Consider the following 19,925-nt stretch of genomic DNA (forward strand, 5'->3'; position numbering starts at 1 on the left):
CTCCTGTTCTAAGCTATCCTAATAAGCAGGTGTTAAATCAAAATTCTATTATGAAGAGAAGGTCTTTTCCTTATCTTTCTCTCACCCTAGTCTGACAAGTCATCTGAGGCCAAGCTGGGGGCCTGGGTTTATGTGCTGTTCTTGCATGGCATTCCTGTTCCCTTGCCCCTCGGGCCTCCGGGCTGGTGTTTCTCAGCACATTCCAGCAGCTGTCCTTGTTTCACCCAGAGAGCCCAGCTGGAGCTCACTGGGGATACAGGAACTGTCTTTTCTTCAATACTTTCTCACTAAGCCAAAATCTAACTCCGTGCTGGGACTTGCCCAGCCCTGCCCTGCCTCTCCCCAAAGGAGCTCCAAGAAGCCAAGCAGCAGCCCAGGCGTGGGCAGCTCCTGTGGATGCCAAGCACTGCAGGGAACACGACTTGCTCTGCAGTCATGACTCTCCTGGTGGGGCCCGAGGTGTGGGGGCATGCAGGGCCCTCCTCAGGACAGCAGGCAGGGGAGTGAGGGGAGAACAGCACCCGCGGCAGCCCCTGTGCACAGCTGGAGGCCTCCACTACGTCCCACTCCTAAAGCAAACCTCCTGGAAAACACGGGGCTGGTGCCTGCAGCCCAGCATCACCGTGTGCATGGCACAGAGGTGGGAAGAGCAGCCAGGCTGAAAAGGAGCAGGCAAGAACCAAAGGACAGCAGTGGTGCTGGCGCTGAAGGGAGCACGGCCACTCGCCCTCTGCAGCCCTTCGCCATCAGTGAGGGGCCAGCGCTGGGCACGGCTGGGCACAGGCAGCCAGGGTAGGGCAGGGCGTGCCCTCAGTGTCGCTCAGCTGTGGCTGTCCCTGGCCCGCAGGTTGGGCTGGGCTGCATTCCCGGGCAGTTTTCCTGTGCAGCACAGAGCAGCACGGTGCGACCAAGGCCGTGGGTTGTAATGGCCCTTCCACGAGCACCGGTGCGGTCCGGTTAACTCACACAACCCTCACACTATTGGTTATGGGGTGGCTGAAAGTACAAAACGCAGCTTCACAGAGGGATGCCGAGCAAATCCCTCCGTGGCTGCGAGTTGTGGATAAACGACTGTGGATGAAGAACCGAGCGCCATCGGCGCGCCCTGCTGTGCTAACGCGCCTGCCTGAGGTGTCAAACCCCCCCGCTACGACCGGAACCGAGGGAAGGGCGGCCCGAAGCAGCTCCCGGCGGCAGCAGCCGGGCCGAAGGGCGGGCGGTGCCCGGGCGGGGCAGCCCCCGGGCTGACGGACCGACGGACGGACGGACCCAGAGCCCCTCGCCTGCCCCGCCGCCCGCACGTGGCCTCACGCCGCTTCCGGCGCCCACGGCGCGCGGCGGAAGCTGTTCCGGCTTCCGCCGGAAGCGCCGTCCCCGCAGGTTGAGCCGGAGCCGGAGCGTTTCCGCCTCGCGGCCGCCGCTCCGCCGGGCCGGGTGAGCCCAGCTTAGTCCAGCCCAGCTTAGCTCAGCCCAACCCAGCCGAGCAACCCGCGGACCATTCGGCCGCTCGCCTCCCCTCAGCCCGGTCATAAGGCGGCGGCGCCGGCGCCCGAAGGATGTGTCGGAGGCGGCAGTGGCAGGCGCCGCGGCCGAGGGAGCCCTGAGTCCGAGCAGCGCCTCCCGGCCCCGCCACCCCCGGCCCGGCAGCGACCCCCGGCCCGGCCCCCACCGCCCCCCGCCCCTCCCCGGCGTCGCCCCCGCCGGGTCCCCGCGCCCTGGAGCCCCGCTGAGCGCAGCCCGGAGCCCCCGCAGCCAGGATGGCCTCGTCGTCCGGCAACGACGACGACCTCACCATCCCCAGGGCTGCCATCAACAAGATGATCAAAGAGACGCTGCCCAACGTCCGCGTGGCGAACGACGCCCGGGAGCTGGTGGTCAACTGCTGCACTGAATTCATCCACCTCATCTCCTCCGAGGCCAACGAGATCTGCAACAAATCGGAGAAGAAAACCATCTCCCCGGAGCATGTCATACAAGGTGAGCTCCCGCAAGCGCTCTGCTGCCGCCGGCTTGGGCACCCGTGAGCCACTCCTGCCCCATGCTGCTTTTCCCTCTCCGGTTGCTCATAGCTGTGTAGGAGACAAAAGGCAGGATCTCGTAAGGGTCTGGAGGAAACGCGTGTGTTACCCGGCTTGCCAGTCGCACTGCTCGGGAGGCTGTCTTTGTGCGGTCAGAGCAGCTGCTGCGTGTGCTCAGCACCAGCTCTGGTTTTGTGGTTCAGAGAAGCCTGTGATGCTCTGAGTGAAGTCCCTAAATCTCTTGCTCTTTTTCGTACCTGTGAAACGAGGGCTGCTTTTTCTAGTGGATATGCAGCATGTTTTAAGGTCCCGAATGTATTCAATGTCTTTCTAATTGGAGATTGATTGAGTATGTGGGCCCAGGTTTTAATCTGCGGTAGTCCTGTCTGGAAGCTCTAAAGAGCTGTCCTTACAGTCTGGTTGTTTAATACTGAAACTTTGTATCTGTTGCAGAAAACATTTAAACTGACCTGTGCCCTTTTATCTGTTTCTGCTGTTGACTTTCACTTCCCCTTGCTTGAATAAAAGGCGAGTTCTCTCTGTGTCTCATTTGCTTGTCTTTAAATTCTGCTGCAAATAGGGAGTTTTCTTGCCTCATCCTGAAGTCTGCATCGGGCATGTTTTGTCAGGACTTACTCACTTTGCCTTAAGACTAGGTTGATACCACTGTTTGTTGCAAACGAATTTATAGCAGCAACAGTGGAGTACTTTGCTGCCTACTAGAGATGTTACCAGTAGCATTTGTAGTAGAGTTATTTTCAGGACTGTGATGCTACCAAGTGAAATTTAAAAAAGGTTGTTAATTTGGTGAGTTTTTTTAGTAATGATTTGCTGTTTGAAACAAAAAAAAAAAAGTCTATCAGCTTGCTCACCAGAAGAGGCTCAAGTACTTGACTGGATTATGAACAGTAAAGGAAAATATGTAGCATGTATGAGCTTTAATATTAAATAAAATACATGTAAACTTGAAAGCTTAGCAAAGTAGCTCCATCACAGAAGCTTAGGATGTAAAGAGTAAAACCTGTGCTTGCACACTGAAGCACACTTTGGGTGTAATGCTCTTTAATACATGGATAGTTTCTTCAAGTCACCATGAAAACATTTGAGCTTAGTTCTTAACGCAGGAATAGACATGATCTTTAATGCTGAGGACAATAAGGAAGTCACCTATGAAAGTATTTTGTGCCCAGTAGTGGTTGATGGTCCTTAGAAAAGATTTCACCTGTTGTTGGCCTAGGGTTAGTCTGGGTTTTTTGGAACACAAGTTGAAACTGTGTGTGCATATCATCAGCAGGTGGTCCTATACCAAGTATTTCACTGGGTTCTATGTCTTTGTGTTGGGAAAAATTATCTTTGTTTTAGAGTTGGGAAAAATTATTTATTTTCAAATTAAATCTATACTTTTTAGTCAAATATTGCAAAGGAAAACTTTGGAGATGTATCCATTTTTGCAATGCTCTAGAGATGGAAGGAGTTGTTCTTGGATTTTCTGCTGTTGCTGTCTTTAGGGAGGTGTATGTGCTCTTAGCTCCTTTCAGGTGCTGGTCGGTTGGCAGATGATCCTTCTGTGAGGTATGAGGGTTTAGATTGCCACTTTTGGAAACAGTGATTATGTCTATATAGGTTGAGTATTTCAGCATTTTCATCCATCTTCGTACATTCTAAATACTTGCTCTTTTGACTGCTTCTCGATGTAGCTCCATGACAATGATGTTAATGAATTAGGTAATTGAAATGTGTTTGTTGTGGCTATCCACATATCTTGTTCCTTTTGAAAGCTTAAAAGTAAAATGAGGCTAATGGCCATTGTTTCACACCTGGTCCAGTCTAAGCACCAGGACCTGCCCAGAGGAATCTTTTTGTACCCTCCCTAGAGCTGGACCTGGCAATTCCAGACTGACCCTGTGGCTTTTGAGAATTTAGGGAGGAGCATGGTTTCCTTTCAGGTGAGTTTGCTGGTCTGACTGGGCCTGTAAACAAAAAGGTACTAGATTGAAAACAAGAAGTGTGAAGGTTATTTCATTGGGAAGGAGGAAAGGGAAACAGGCACTCTGCAGTTGGTGACACTCTGCCTTTGGACTGTGTGAGAGGCAATGTGGAACTGCCCCAATGTGTACTAGTGTGTACTAACTGTACTCATGTGTTCGCAGCCGTGCTGCTTAGGACACCCTTTCCTTTGCTGCACTATTAAAATGATTGTATGGCCGTGTGCTGAGCAAGAAATCTTTCCCCCTACCCTTGGGCTGTGTTTCAGATAGATGGAGTCCCTGCTGTGTTTTATTGTGTGGTAGCACAAACACTTGACTGGCACAGTGCTGTCAACGGAACAGGGAAAGGAAAGCAGAGGCTTCTTGCATCCCATGAGAGATCTGATTTGATAGATGTACTCAGACCATGCCAAGCACTCACTACTAGGAATAAAACACAAAACAGCTTCCTTGGAGAGTATCCAAAGGCTATGTCATAGTTGTAAGTGGAGATAGTCTCCATGTTTATTGTTGAATCCCACCATCCGGAACCCAGCTGTGAGTCTGCAACTTTAGTAAGCATATGAATGTTCATCCATCCTGGAACAGAAGAAGACTAATTTAACAGTTACAGAAGTTGTGACAAAACAGCCTTTTTATGAAAAATTGAACTTCCATCAAATTCTGGAAATGGTGACTTGTTAAATGACTGTTTTTATGAAGCTGGTTAATTTGATTACTTGGTCTGCACAGAACTGTTGTGCAGTAAGGTAGGCTGTGGATTGATGGCAACTCCTGCAGCTTCTTTTCATAGGCTTTTAGGGTACTGACAGTGTTAGTGCTAGCATTTAATTTTAAAGAAATCCCACAGAGCTGTTCACGTTTTGGATTTTAATTTGGAAGTTATTTTTTCTTTGAAAGGAGCAGATCGGTTAAATCTCAGATATGAATGACCCGAGTGTATTAAAAAAAGTAGTACTAGCTGGGCAGCGCTGATTAATCAGATCTGCACCTTTATGCAGTCTTTAAGAGTGAGAGGAAACTGGGGACAGTTGTGATTTGGTGTTTGTAAACATGAGTTGTTTGCTGTATTTTGGGATTCAGCTGTTTACATTTAGTGTGATCATCCTGACCTCAGTAAGATACTGAATTTTTAGCAATCTGGGCAGACTGGTAGGTTTCAGACTCAGAAGATAGAAAGACACTGAGTTTTGATGGAACAGCAGCTCTGATAAGGTAGTGTATTCACTTGTCCCACATTTTAGCACCATGATGATATAAAGGGATCCATATCCTTCTGTGCATGTGTTCTGTAAAGCCTTGATGTGCTTCAAGAAGACAGTAAATTCAGCCAGCAGAATTTTGGTGCAGTAGACCTGTAATGTGTGTATGGTTCTTCATAGCTTTGTTGTACTGAGCAGTTGTACAAATTTGTCCTGGTTATATCACATGGGGGGGTTATTTGCTTTTGTATGTGTGTGTGTGCTACATTCAATACACAACTCTAAGTTCTTTCCATTAATTTATTTTCTTTTAAGGGCCATTTAAAATTTTTGTAAAAACATATCTTGCCATTAACTTCAGACTGGGCAGTTGTTCATATTCTGATGCAGCAGATTGCCAACCCTGATCCCTGTGAATGTTCTTTCAACAAGCACCTCTGGTTTTGCTGTGATGGTTTGTCTTAGTGATGTTAGATTTGTAGATTTCTTAAAATTTTATATTTTGATTATAAAAAAGATATGACTTTAGATAGTTTCCTGTATGTACTGTTTACATTTTAAAATTCAACGAATTCGTAAATATTTGTAGTTTGTTTAGATAACCAGTTCTGGACCATGGTTTTGCCTCCTATATGCTCAGGCTGGATTGAACAAGTTTCTGAAAGTTTTTTGGTAGTTCTCCTAGAAACTGTGGGTTAATTGGAAAAAGTGTTTCCAGTATCTGTGTGTGGGCTGAGGCTGAACTGGCATAATGTCTCTGAAGCGATTTGACAATCTCTAAACCAGTTTGTCTTTTAACTTTTTTTTTTGAAGACATAAATATTATGTAAATTCATTTGCCAAATGTTATCTGTTGAAGGGATGGTAGGGTTGCATGACTAGACAGCTGCACAGACAGCCCTGTTGAAGACAGTGTGGGAATTCCCTCCTTGAGTTCAGGTTGGAAGTTGAAAACTTAGAGAACACCTTTGGGTTATTGTTTAGATTATGATACAATGACATGCTGACATAATTATGGTAGGAAAATGTTGCTTACAAAATTAGTGTTAGAATATAGTCTGAGTTGGTATAACTGAGAGCTTGTTTATAACAATCTCTGTTGATTGCTGTTGTGCAGTCTACTTTAGTGCTGTTTCTTGGATAGGTTGTCACATAAGGTCAAAACAACTATTATACTGTAAACTCTGAATTGTGTCAATAGTGGAAATAAACTAGTTTTTTTATTCAACTGATACTTGTTTCTAGTGTAATTGGTGTTTTTGTAATGTCTCTAGGATATTCTGTAACAGGTTCACTTTGGGTGTGTGTGGAGGCATGTCGTAATAAATGGTGCATCGGGAAACTGCCTTTTGTCACGTATTCTATCTGGGTTTTTATAATCCTTCCTACTACCTTTCCGTTCTTTAAAAAAACTGTTGTTGCAGAATATAGCTGCATTCCAGATTTCTTTGGGCAGACAAAAGTGCAAAATTTCAGTTTCTGAATACATTTTAATGTGGAGATAAAAGGGTTTCTGCTGAGAAATAAAACAATAAAGAGCTTACATATAATTTTATATAACTTCATGTGTGAACTATGCATTTTATATATAGGAATTTAGATACTAAAAGACAAAAGCTAAAATTCAGCAATCTATGATAATATGAATTATTTCTGCTTTAATAAAGGATCTGTGATCATTTTACATGCATCACTTTTGCTCTGTTATAGGTTACTAATTTACCTTCTAGTAAAGACTTGCAACGAAACTGGAAAGATACAATCCCTGAGACATTAAAGGTTAACAATTCAGACAGAAAGGACTTCTTAGCTGTATAAGTTCTGTTGATTCTGATATACAGAAGATGGGAAAAAGATGCCTTGAAGAATAATGCCTGTCTCTGGGGAAGTGTATCCAAAAGCCCTGAATCCTCTGCAAGTGCAGACTTCTTTGGTTGTACTTTTTAGCCTGAAAACCTGTACTCTTGAATGGCATAGGAGAAGAGACAAGGAAAATAGCTGTCAGTTCTTTTTTATGAACATATTTTTGTCACCAGGTGATAGAAAAGTAATCAAATGTTTTAATTTTTTTTTTTGTCTTTTAAATTAACAAGTGGATATGTATTATCCAAAGCTTTGTAAAAAATAAACAATGTGTTTTCTTTCTTTCTTTCCAGCACTAGAAAGTTTGGGTTTTGGCTCCTATATCAGTGAAGTAAAAGAAGTCTTACAAGAATGCAAAACAGTAGCACTAAAGAGAAGAAAGGCCAGTTCACGCTTGGAGAACCTCGGCATTCCGGAAGAAGAGCTACTAAGGCAGCAACAGGAATTATTTGCACAAGTAAGTAAAGCAATACTTGTACTGATGTGGTTGGGATAATTAATGCTACAGGTCTAGGGCCACAAAAGCATGTGCACACCTCAACAAGTGTCCCCTTGTGAATTGCTGTGGCATCCAAGATGCTATTGGCCTTGACCTGTTGGATTTGGGGAATGTGAAGTCAAAAAATAAGATGCTACTACTTGTTACTTCTATGATTTGATGTGTAGGACTTTGTATAATAACAGATTTTATACTCTAGATTTAAAAAGCATAGGGTTTTGCTGCTACTTAGGTATTTCCATTCTATTGTAGAGAATACATTAAGAATTACTTGCCTGAGGAAATAAAAGAATGACAGCTGATGTTCTAGGAAATTACCAGTTTTGAAGCATTAAAAAGTGAAAATAGCTTTTCTGTTTCTGACCGTCAGTGCACAAATGTTACTTCTTATCCTTTGAAAGAAACTTTACTCTTGGCAAGACTCTAATTGGATGAATTCATGCATAAATTTTTAAAGAGGCAGTTGAGGCATGGAAAAAGCATTTGCTTGGAAATAGTACACACACACATTCTTCTTCATCTCAGCATTATTCCTTTCCAGTTTTCCCAGATAGTTTGTGAACATCTCTTATTTTAAATGACTAAACACCAATTTCATTTGGGTATCTTCCTACGCCATCTTTCTCTCTACTATTCTCTTAGTTTGACAGGACCATTCTCTAAACTAAGAGATGGTAAAGTTATGTGGGATTTCTCTTTCCTCTTAACCAAGGCATGAGTCTAATTTTCTCAATTTTCTTACTTTAATTTTCTCTGATGAAAATGCTTATTCAGTTAATGTCTGATTACTGTGACCTCTCCCCTTTGCTGTACTTGTATCTTGCTGAAACTGTTGTTTTTCCTATTGCAACATGCCAGCTACTTTAATCTTAATTACATGATGAATTTTAAGACATTTAAAGTTACAGCATACCACGTAGCTATTGCCAGCATGCAGTGAACTAGTTATGATCAAGTCACGTGTGCTTAACTCTTTTTTGACTGTACTAACATTGGAAAGACCAATATGGCTGCTTCTGAATTTTGGGTAAGATTTACAAATAATAGTCAGTTTGAAACCTTTTTTTTGCTTACTATTTTGTTCAAATAACTCAGCATGGTGTACAAAATAAAAAAAGCAGCAAACCCAAGGTGTGTTAAGGGGGTACTAGGTCCTGAGTATCATTAAAAAAAAAATATTAAATTAAAAATGCTGGAATTGTGGCCACCTTATGCAAGCCCCACTTCGTCTAAGGAATGACAACTTGAAGTGTATTCTTTTAAAATTCTGTGTTACTGTGCCTTAACATCTAAATTAAGACAATGCATACCAGTTTGACAGGATTGTATGAATGATTTTTAAAAATAGTCTTTGGTAATATGGAAAATGTTTGCTTTGATTCAAAGATGGGAGTCTTGTTTTTCAAAAATAGATATGCTGTGATATGCTGTTGGAGGTACTGTAATTTTTTTAAAAAATAGTTACATGAGTGCATGTTTGTTTATTTGTGTTAATCTTGTTAATATTCTGGAGCATGACACTAATGCTGAACTTATTGCTCTAGTTTTAAAATACCTGCCTGTTAATGTTTTGAATGTTTGACACCTGTGTCTTGCCTGGTTGTAAATATTTGAAGTCAGGGGAATGGCTTATCCTGATATTCATGCATGTCTGTAAGTTTTCGTGCAAGACAAAGCTCTTAATGGATTTGGGGTTTTTTTTGAGGCTTCCTCACTGAGGTTGTGTGGTAAATGACTTAAGTTTACCAGATGCTTATAAAGCTTCTCGGTCAATACAACTCAATGGAATTTTTGTTGTTGTTGTTTGGGGTTTTTTTTGTTCCATTTTTGAAATGGCCAAGTGTTACCATTATAAATCCAGCAGTGAGGGTGGGCACTGACAGCAGGATCCAGCTGGTGTGAGGTGCTGAGCCCCTGTTTCCTGGTGCACTGCTATGTGGAGTGTGCAGTTAACTTCATTGTAGCAGGGTCAGTAGGGAGCCCTGTTATCTCATATGTGATAAATGTTTATGCCTCTCCTGTATGCACAGATGTTGCTGTCTTCCTTTAAAACTCTGTGATGTCTTAAATTGTTTTCCAGCCCTTTTAATTGTGCAACCACTTGAAGTTTGAAATACAAAAAAGTCTTCATTGAGAAAAAGTTTCTACTTCTGTAGAAGTATTTTCTTTTACTGCTAGAACAGACTGAGGAACTGTGACAATTATAACAAGGGAAGACCCCTTTTCTTAACATTGCTAAGCTGATAAACTGGGTTTGGTTGTTTTCCAAAGCATCGTCTTTTTGGAATCCTAAAGTTTGCAAAACTGTAAAAAATGTTGATGCTTTGGAAAATAATAAGATTTTTCAATGAGTGCAATAGGATTAGAAAGGAATTTTTTACAGTCTTAGCGATGACTTGTAAAAGTAGAAACGTAAAGAAGACTGAAAATTTTTAATTTTAAGAACTTTTTCATAATGTTCACTCAAAACAGAAATTAAAGTTTTAATGTGAACACAGTTGATAAGTATACTGTTGAAATCAACAGGAGTTGCTGAAAAACAAGTGAAAAGCCTGGATTGAAAAACAAGGGTTTATCAGTTGAACTATTTGAAATGTTTTGTTAGAATGTCTTGTATTTTACTTTACTGAAAAGGACTATACATTTCTGTAGCACAGCCATCCTCAGTCTGCATACCTGAATTTGAGAAGAGCTTACCTAGCTCTGTTTTCCAAAGATTGCTTAGCAAATCAAGATAATGGCTTTCTTTATGTTTTTGTAATAATGTGTGCCTCTGTGGTACAAGTGGGTGATCTTATAATTGGAAGCTTCAGTGTTTGTAATCAACAAAGTAAGGCTGTTCTCATCTCTGAACTGTGATTAAATGTTAAGTTCCCTTGAAATTGAAGTCTAAAGTTTCCATTGCTTTGACTCACTTAAATGTTCATTAGGAAGTGGTTCAGCAGAATTCCTACAGTTGAACTTAAGTACACTGTCTTCTGTCTGTTGTTTTTGTAACTGTAAGGCCTCCAAACAGTGGTATCTTCAGAGGAAGACAGAATATAGCCAAGCATCTTGGTACAAATAATTAGGGTACTTCTAGGTTTTGCATGCACAATTAATAAAAAGCTATACAAAAGGAATCTGCAGATCTACAGGTACAGATAAAAATGCTTTTAAAGATAATGTGTTCTGAAGGTTCTTCACAAGCTCTATATGGCCTTAACTATTAAATTCATGTCTCTAGGCTAGACAACAGCAAGCAGAACTGGCGCAGCAGGAATGGCTACAGATGCAGCAAGCAGCTCAACAGGCACAGCTCGCTGCTGCCTCAGCCAGTGCATCCAATCAGGCAGGATCCTCTCAGGATGAAGATGATGAAGATGATATCTGAAAATCACCAGCTGAGTTGTCTTACTAAGAAATACTTTTCCTGCACAACAAAAACAGTGAAATGAATGCTTACCTGTAAGTTTGTATGCATCGTGGACTGGCAGTTGGTATTCTAGGGGTGTCTGCTGTTGTGTGCTGTACATGTATAAACTGTCTTTTTTTGAACTCTTGAAGAATTAAGGTTCAGTATCATATCAACTTTGGATTTTTAATGGTGTATATGGAAATTTTAGATAGCGGTGCGTCATTTATTTGATCAATAAACAGTGTTACAATAAACAACAAGTTTATAAAATATAGTGAGATTTATACAAAAAGCTCTAAATCCACATTTGCATTTCTTCCCTTTTAACTAAACTATAAAATCTTACTTAGAATTTTTAATTGTTTTTGGGGGAGTGGTACAGTAGACATAATCTGTTAATGGGAAAAAGTGGAGTTCAGCATAGAAGAGCCTGAATTCTAAGTTCTTTTTAAAATGGCAATAAACATTATATATGCTCGAATACCACACTGGTTAAAATTTGAAAATGATACATTTTCACCAAGCTAGGAAAAGGTATGTTTAATAGGAGTTGTACAAATTCAATCATTTTTTTGTATAGGGGTGAAAAAAATAAACCCATGGTTTTATCATGACATCCTTTGACAGTCCTAACTGATTATTTCTCTTCAAAGAGACTGCCTGGTTTGAAGAACTAACGTTTCTATTATTTCGCTCCAGTTTAATGTTAGCTGTTGTTGATGGTATTTTGTAGTCCAGATTTGTTCATATTGTTGAAATATGAAGCCGGAACTTAATGAAACAAAACTGTTTGTTCCACTGATGTGACTGGGAGTGATTAAGTATTCAAGCCTAAGAAGGCAAAAGCTGACCTTAAGAGCATGCTTATCATAAAAGAGGGAATTTATTTAACTTTGATTAGTCCTTGTTGTCAGCATAATGCTAACATTCTCCAGACTAGGTTGCCACTGGATTACTAAAATACCTTGTTGAAAGACAGCAATTTCTTCAGACTGGTTTGTAGGTAAGTCCAGGTTTTTGATAAACTATTCCCCAAGAGTGATCAGCAATACATGAAACAGAAATTATGTACTTGTCCTTTCGATAGTTCTGTTGATTTAATGGATGAGCAGCTGTCCTTTGTGTTGAAATAAAGCACAGTAGTGTCCATTGCTGAGTTTTAATGTGTTACTTGAAGTAATACTGGCATATCTTCTGGTACACTAATCTGAGCAGACTAGAAAAGCCACTTGCATGCTGCTGTAGATGATCTCTATCTTTCTAATAATGTGGATTGTTCTATTAACTTATGTCCTCAACAAGCTGGTCCATTTAGAGTTCTTGAGGAGGGCTGCAGCAGTCTGTTTACATAAGGATGCAAACAGAAAATGGTGAGCCCATTTTTACATGAAGATCTGGACAGGATATAATTGGCATATATTCAGATCTCAGTCACATAGTGACTTTTGATTTAAATTTGGGATGTCTTAAGTTGCATATTGGATAAATGCATTAGTGCAGTGAAAACTCAGAAAAGTATTTGTTTGAATGTTTAAGTTTAAAAAAGAAAAACAAAACAAAAAAACTTTTGTGGATACTATATGACAGATGTTAGGCAAGGTTTGACAGAGGAAGTGGTTTTCTGTAAAGGTTTAAGTACCAAAGGTAGAAAATCTAGTCTAGTGATACAATGTTAATGTGCAGTGTTGGCTTTTCTAATTTGTACTGTAACACCTTCACACTTTCTATTTTAAATGAGTCTTTTCCTTCTAAATAATACTAGGTATATTTTCACACCTTTCTTTTCTGATGCAGAAATCAGGTTAACATTTTACTGCATCTGGTATGTATGGTGTAATATGTTTGGATTCTTGTGACCTTTCTTTTTGGACATTCTTGTGCTTTTTCATATGCTGTATTCTTCAAGCAATAAAATTCTGATGTGTTTTTATAAAATTGCTTTTATATTTAATGAATAGTCTGTCTTCTTCATTGCATTTAAAACCAAAAAAGTTAAGATGACTTAAACCCTGTTGTTATTTTGGCCCACTGAACACTCTTTGTGAACTGAAGTCTTTACAACCTCAGTGCTGTTGGATAGCATTCCTGTTCACTGGGGTTGTTAGTGCTTGCAAACAATATTTCTGGGCTTGACCTGCTCTCTTTCCTTTTGGGAATTGCATTTTGTATATATACGTTTTTATAATCTGACATTCTCCACCTGAGAAGTTGAACAAAAACCCTGTAGATCGTGTATCAGCCGCTGAAATACTTTCACAAAGTGAAAGGCCACAGGCAGAGGCTGAGGAAATAAGAATTTAATTTAATATAGATAGTCATGTTTAGAGATTACTTATTCAGCCATTCCGCATCAAGTATGAAAAATAAACTCTGGCACTTACAGGGGAAGAATCTTCACTGATCTTTCAACAAATGAAGAATTTTGTATTGCTTTGTTATTGTGCTTCCACACACTACATGTTCAGTGAGGACAGATTTCTGAATTTGTGGTACCCCTGATGTTTTTGGTACACCAGGTACATGGAACGTAAAGTTGGGTTAGTGAACTGTATTGTCTCAGAAGAAACATGTATAAAGATGTGTCTGTTTCTTAAATATTGAGTTGATGAGATTATCTGTGGGTTTTCCATAATTATTCTGACAGTCTGTTTCAGAGTGCTTTCACTAAGTGACTTTCTTACGTAGTCTTTCTTTTCTGTTACTTTAATAAAGTGTATGTCTGTATGACATTGTGGATAACGAATATAGTTGTATTTACTACACTGAGGTGCTTTCAAAGGAGTGTCTTAAGGATTCTAAACTTCAAATGCTTAAGATTGAATTTCAGTATTTGAATTTCAGTATTTACATGTGGTTAGTTGAGTTTGGTTTTGAAACACTGGCATTTCTGCAAGAATGGAAAAAGTCCCAGAAAGCCACAAATATAAAAGATGTTCTTCAGATTTTGTAAAAGTACCTCCATTAAGGAGGACTTGTGTAATAATGTCTGGCTGATCTTTTTGTATGGAAAGATTGTTTTCATTTGAAACAATGCCAAGTCACGTGACTTAATGATTGTTGTGGAACAGCAAAACCCTTACTCTAAAATGTGTACCTCATTTTAGTCTCCTCGTATTGGATTGTGATTTTGTATAAACCATGCACAAAACAATGTGGAAGGAGGAGGAGAAGTGTAATATGAAAGGTAAAATATGCTGTGGCTAGATTTACTTTGGATGTTATGCTGTTAACCTGTCTAAGATGGAAAAGGTTTACTTCACAGTTTACACAGCAAGAGCACATCAGTGGGATGCAGGCCAGTGTTAAGCTGGATTGTGCTTACAGTCAGTACTAGACAATCTGGCTCTTTGAGCCCTTGGACCTGGTAAAAGTTCAGTCAATGCATGTGCCAGCTGTGACTAAAGTATGCTGTGTGGGTGTGACTTGGTGATGAAAAGGAGTGTAGGCCAGTTAAGGTTTGCTGGCAATCAGGAGCGATAGGTTCCTTTGCAAAATATGTTTGTGCTTAGTTCTAATATTTTTTTTTCCCTGATTGAAATGAGTGCTTTTCTTTTTGATACCATGCAAACATAGCTACAGAAATGGGTAATTGAGAATTTAATAATGTCATTGGAAGTACTTATCCCAGTTCTTGGGTATGTGGGGCAACAAGTATGCTAGAGCTGTGCATTCCTGGAAAGAAACAGATTGACTGAATGCTGTTCTGTGGCACTGTGCTATAATGTAACTGAAGCCACTACTTGAGTGATTGCGGCAAAATGATTTGACAGTGAATCAAATTGGATGCACCAAATTCCACACATCAGTTGTTGATAGATCGAATAAGCATGGGTTTTGCTGTGTGGATGAGCCTAGCATAAACTTCAATAACCTAGGGTAGAAATCTGTAGCAGGTGATGCTCCTGCATTTATTGGAAAAAGGGACATTTGATTTTAACTCATCATGGCCATGATTTATTGCTACATCAACTACTGGAATAGATGAAGACTTCTATCCCCCAATTTGAACCAAAGTTTTAGGTAAGGATGGACAATAGTCTGCTTTACATATCTAGGATGAAGATTTATAAGAGGCATATTAAATGATGTAAAGATTACACTTCAGGCTGAATGTTCATGTGGTTAATTTTTGTAGTACTTCAGAGATTTCTTTTTTTCTTGTTTCAAAGGAAGTAATTGATTTTTTTTCCCTCAGCCCCCACCCAGGGTAGCTAATGTTAAAGTTGTAGTATTGCATGGTGTAACTTTGAATGATTTCCACACTGATTTCAGTAGTTGTTAGTCCAATTCTGGTATTAGTTCAAAACTTACTAGTCAGTAATCATAGACTTTTACATCTTCAAAGCGTTGTACAAGTATTAGTTAGGCGTGGGCAATGTTACACTGTGCTTTGAAGTTAACACTCACATGCTACAGAACTAAAACGTGGTGCACTGTGTAGAGGAAAAGATGTTATCTTCATAGTACGGTGACTCATCTAGAGAGCAAGTAATTGAGAAAACAAACAGGCTTATTGTAAAAGTCATTGTCAGAGATGAAAGCATTTATTTGTAATAGTATAGTGCTTGGGATGGCTGGTTATGGGCTAGGACTTGGTTTCAGTAATGTGTTCAAGTTTCGATCTCTCACCTCAGAGTGAAAAACCACAGCTGAATTAGAAATCAAATTCAATGTTGTTTTTGTTGCAGGTAGAGTTTGTATTCTCAGTTAGACAGCAGTGTAACCCATGAAAGAGAACTAAATTTATCAGGGCAGTGTCAGTGTTAGCAATGCAAAATTGGAATGTCTTCCCCATCCCAGCCTGCAATAAAGGAGAATTCACTCTCTGAAAACATTAGAAAATATGTATGAAGGAGTAAGGTGAGCAGCAAAGATTTATTTTTTTCATACTGTTATGCAAACACCTAACTGGTATAATTTTCACATGCAGATAATTAATACTCAAACAGGTAAAATTCAAACTTAAATACAGTTGCTTCTTCAATGTGTATTTACACACATCTTCCATATTATCTGGTGGTCTTAGGTGTTCAATACTTGTGGTACTTTAGTTGTCTGGGATTGCTGGGCAAGTTGTATGCAACTAAACTCATTACCCTTAAATTTTGAATAACTTGTTCTCTTGTTTTCAATATGGTCTGTTGTTGGAAACAATCATGTTTTCATTTCTACAAAAATTATACAGCTTTTGAGATGCTTAAAAAATTGTTTTTAAAAATATAGTTCTAAATAAAGTTTAAATGAAACTAAAGCTTTACAAACAAAAGAAATTAGCTTAGCTGAATATATTATATAATTAAAATGAAATGACAGTTTTTGACTGAATATGAAATAGGTATTTATCCTGTCTGCAGGATGTGAAAACACAGGTCTAAACTGTCTGTCACTGTTGGTGAGTTATCTTTTTATCTTTTCCAAAATGTGTAAAAAAAAAAAAAAAAGTTCTTTTACCTCTTTTAGTAGTGCTAGTTGATGTTCTGAGACAAAAATCACCCCTCAGGAAGATAATCAACTGGCATGATGCATCCCTTCCTAGATGCAAAGGATCTAGGGCGTGAATCACACAGTCCTGCAGGAAGAACTATAGTAGCAGACAAGCCTGGAGGGAGGACATTTCATTGATTGCTTTTACTGTGCCTTTGCTTTAATCATGTGAAAAGGGGATTGAGAATTGGATGTTTCCCTAAAATGAAATCTCTGGTAATGACTGTGTTACAATAGCATATTTTAAAAGTTTCTCCTTTATGAATATAGAATAAAGGTTCTGAATGTTTAAATAGAATTTCATATATATGTCTGATTTGGGATATATTTTTGTAATCTGCCTCAGTGGTCTATATATTCCAACTGAGAGGGGCAATTTGTTCCTCAAATTCAGTCAAGTTTTTTATTTGGTGCTGAAAATTATGCATTTTTTGGTGTGAAAAATGGTCATAGGAAATAGTAATGTGGTACCTTCTTTTTGTGGATTAGCTTTTAAGGACACAAATGTAGTAGGAACACAACTCAAGCCCTCATGTTCTGTGTATTTAATTTTCAAAAGTTCATCAGCTGGTGAGATCTGAACATAAGGAGAGTACCCAAGGTAGTGATAAATCCAAAAGGAAAAAACCTTGTCTACTAGAAGATGAGTACATATACATAAATATGTATTCTTCCCTTTGCATCTCACCTTGTATCAGAGGGATGGAGAAGAATGTACAACGATAAGGGGGTGTGGAGGACAAGGCTCTTAGTAGCTGGCTAATTTGATCTGCCTTTGAAGTCCAAAGAGCAGGTATTGGTCTTTGAATTTAGTTAAATAGAGATTCAAAAATGTAATGTCACAAAACCAAAATTCCTTCGTAAACAAGTGATTTCTTTACTTTTGGTTTGGTTCTTTCAGATTATTTGAAAATTTCTGCAGTTAGTCTTTGTTCAGAACCTCACTCGGAACAAATAAAAATGATAAACGGGGTTGTAGCTGTCTTTATTAATGTGACACAGAGACATAGAAAGGTAAATTATTTGCTTAGTGGGATATCCTGTGCACAGCACGCTCTGTTCTCATTCTCTTTGTTGATTTACTGATTTTTGTTCTTTTAAAGTGATTAATAGTGGGAGGGAGTTTTCTTGGATATGTGAATTACTTTTGAATTTCTCTCCAGGCTGTAATCCTTAGAAAGTTTTTCTTCATCAGTTAAATGTGGTATTATGCATCGTGGACATCAGCTTTCTCATGAGAAAAGGAGGAACCACGACAGATGTGAAATCAGGGAAGGACACCTGAAATTAAACCACTGGCCACTGAAATGAAATCCTTTGAAGGAGAGCAGTCAAGACCTGCAGTCGTACGGAAGGTAGGACAATGAAGGGACCGTTGGCCTTCTCAGTTTCCCATTACCGTACCTGACCCCTCATTCCCTGCGGTGGGATGCGGCTGATGCAGCAGCAGCCGGGTGGGGTCTGTCCCGCTGCGGGGCTGTCCCTGACCGGCAGGCGGCTGTCGAGCTCCGGGAATGGGTTTCGGCTGGAGGTGGCGAAACTACTGAAAGTGTGAACTGAGCCGGGCCGTCTGTGGTGCTAATGCATGAACCAGTTCTAAATTAAAACTCCTTTAGTGAGATTAAACAGTAGCGTAGGATACTGATTACGTTCAGTCTTAAGGCATATTTTGTACAATTGCATATACATTTCTGTTTCTGATCATAACTCAAAGTCAGATGATAGTAAAATATTTTAGCAAGTCTGAAAATGGGTGGTGCTGATCCTTTGCTGCATGTTCATCCATTCGTTTTTCTGCAGCTTGAATTAGTACCATGACAGACTCTCCCTCTTTCACTATTGCTACAGTATGTCAATCCATACTCTACGCCAGAAAGCTGCTACTGATACCAATAGCACTGACTATTCAAGTCTTTGGTTATTATCTCAAAATTAATAATCTTTATGCCTGTAAATAATATGGTAATGAAAAAATTGACTATCAGAGTTATCCATAGCCATACCTACCTCTGCACGTTTGATACAGATTGATGTTCTTTTAAATTAAGGAAATGTGCATGGAAGGGGTTGATGGGAGAATGGAGAAGGCATGGGTTAGGTGAACTGGAGGTAACAGAAATTAAGGTAGCAAAGCCCTGGCATTTATGGTTATATTTTGATATAATTCCGAAGGTATGTATAATGGAAACAAATGGATTTATAATATTCAAGCAGGTAATGCAAGCATTAGAAAGTTGAAAATAGTACTTTACAATCATGATTTATGGGTATTACTTGATATTTCGTAACTGTCCAGCCTCTGGGTTGGGCTACAGATTATTTTATGAGAAGGAAATGCTGAATTATCATGTGATAGTCTTGTTTCACTTGTAAAGAAGTTAATACCTGTGAAATAAGAGGCTGTTTGTAGTTATAATATTGCTAGTTGATGCTGATAGACAACATGTTTTTCTGCTACATATAGTGTAGAAAGATGTGCTCTTGGCTATAGTGCAGGCAAAAAAAGCAAACACAGGATATTTAATAAAAACAGATGGAAGTTCTCATTTTCCTCCTGTTTATAGCTGGTGGACGTAGTGTCCTTTCAGTTCTGTTATCCAGTCACTGGTGATGTCTTTCTGTTTGCTGAGATGAGAGGAAAAAGAAAGAAACAGGCCTTTCTTTTGCTGTGTAAAATGCATTTCAGTACAGGAACTGGACTGGAAAAGATGGAGGGGTACAGTTTTTCCCACAAAAATTCAGAGATAGGAGAAAAATTAGAATTTTAAGTAGTGGCTTAGATTGCACTGAGTGCAGTTTTCCTTCTGCCTTGAAGCAGGAGTGGTGTGGTCTAACTAAAACAGTTTCCTGATAATTTTCTGCTTAAAAGAAAAATAAATCAGTACTCGGAGTAACACTGAAAGTTTATTTTGCCTAATAGCTTGAAATAGGAACCCAGTGGGCATAAAGCCTCTAAGCAGAGGCACAGCTACCAACTCTTTGCATACTGCTGGTTATGGTTAACCAGCCTCTGGGAGACACAGGAAGTCTATGGGGAACTCGACACAAGCTGAAGTGTTAAGACACCTATTCTTTTGTCTCAAAGTATTTCCTGAGCTGTGAAGTAATGATTACCCACTCACCACATGGAAGTGTTATGAGCATCAATATTTTTTAAAATTAGAGCACTTAAAGAGTGCTGGTAATGGAGGAAGTACATGTGTAAAGCAAGGAGGGAGCTAAATTCTTTTGGTTTTGAAGCAAAAAGAAGTAATATGGTTTTTGTAACACTTATTGTCTTTGTGGAGTAAAAATCCAATTTTAATATGACAAAGAGACTGCTGGCTAGCAGAGAAAAGGATTAATGGCACCTCACACTGAGACAGAGATATTTGGAAGTAATTTGTTTGGTCCTGCTGATTTTTGTGGCAGTGGAAAGCTAAGCTGCTTCTCTCTTTAGAAAGCGTGCCCACAGGGAGTGCCAGACAGCTTTTC

At 39.8% G+C, this 19,925-nt stretch overlaps 1 protein-coding gene across 1 annotated transcript; it reads left to right on the plus strand.

Moving 5' to 3' along the window:
• Positions 1 to 1,380: 1,380 nt before the first annotated feature.
• On the plus strand, positions 1,381 to 13,701 carry DR1 (down-regulator of transcription 1). The gene is made up of 3 exons (XM_032696391.1): positions 1,381 to 1,977; positions 7,365 to 7,528; positions 10,797 to 13,701. The coding sequence occupies exons 1-3, from the start codon at positions 1,758 to 1,760 to the stop codon at positions 10,941 to 10,943; spliced, it is 531 nt and encodes a 176-aa protein (XP_032552282.1). The 5' UTR covers positions 1,381 to 1,757; the 3' UTR covers positions 10,944 to 13,701.
• The last annotated feature ends 6,224 nt before the right edge of the window (positions 13,702 to 19,925 follow it).

Source organism: Chiroxiphia lanceolata, chromosome 9 (assembly GCF_009829145.1).
Source record: "Chiroxiphia lanceolata isolate bChiLan1 chromosome 9, bChiLan1.pri, whole genome shotgun sequence".
Taxonomy (NCBI): domain Eukaryota; kingdom Metazoa; phylum Chordata; class Aves; order Passeriformes; family Pipridae; genus Chiroxiphia; species Chiroxiphia lanceolata.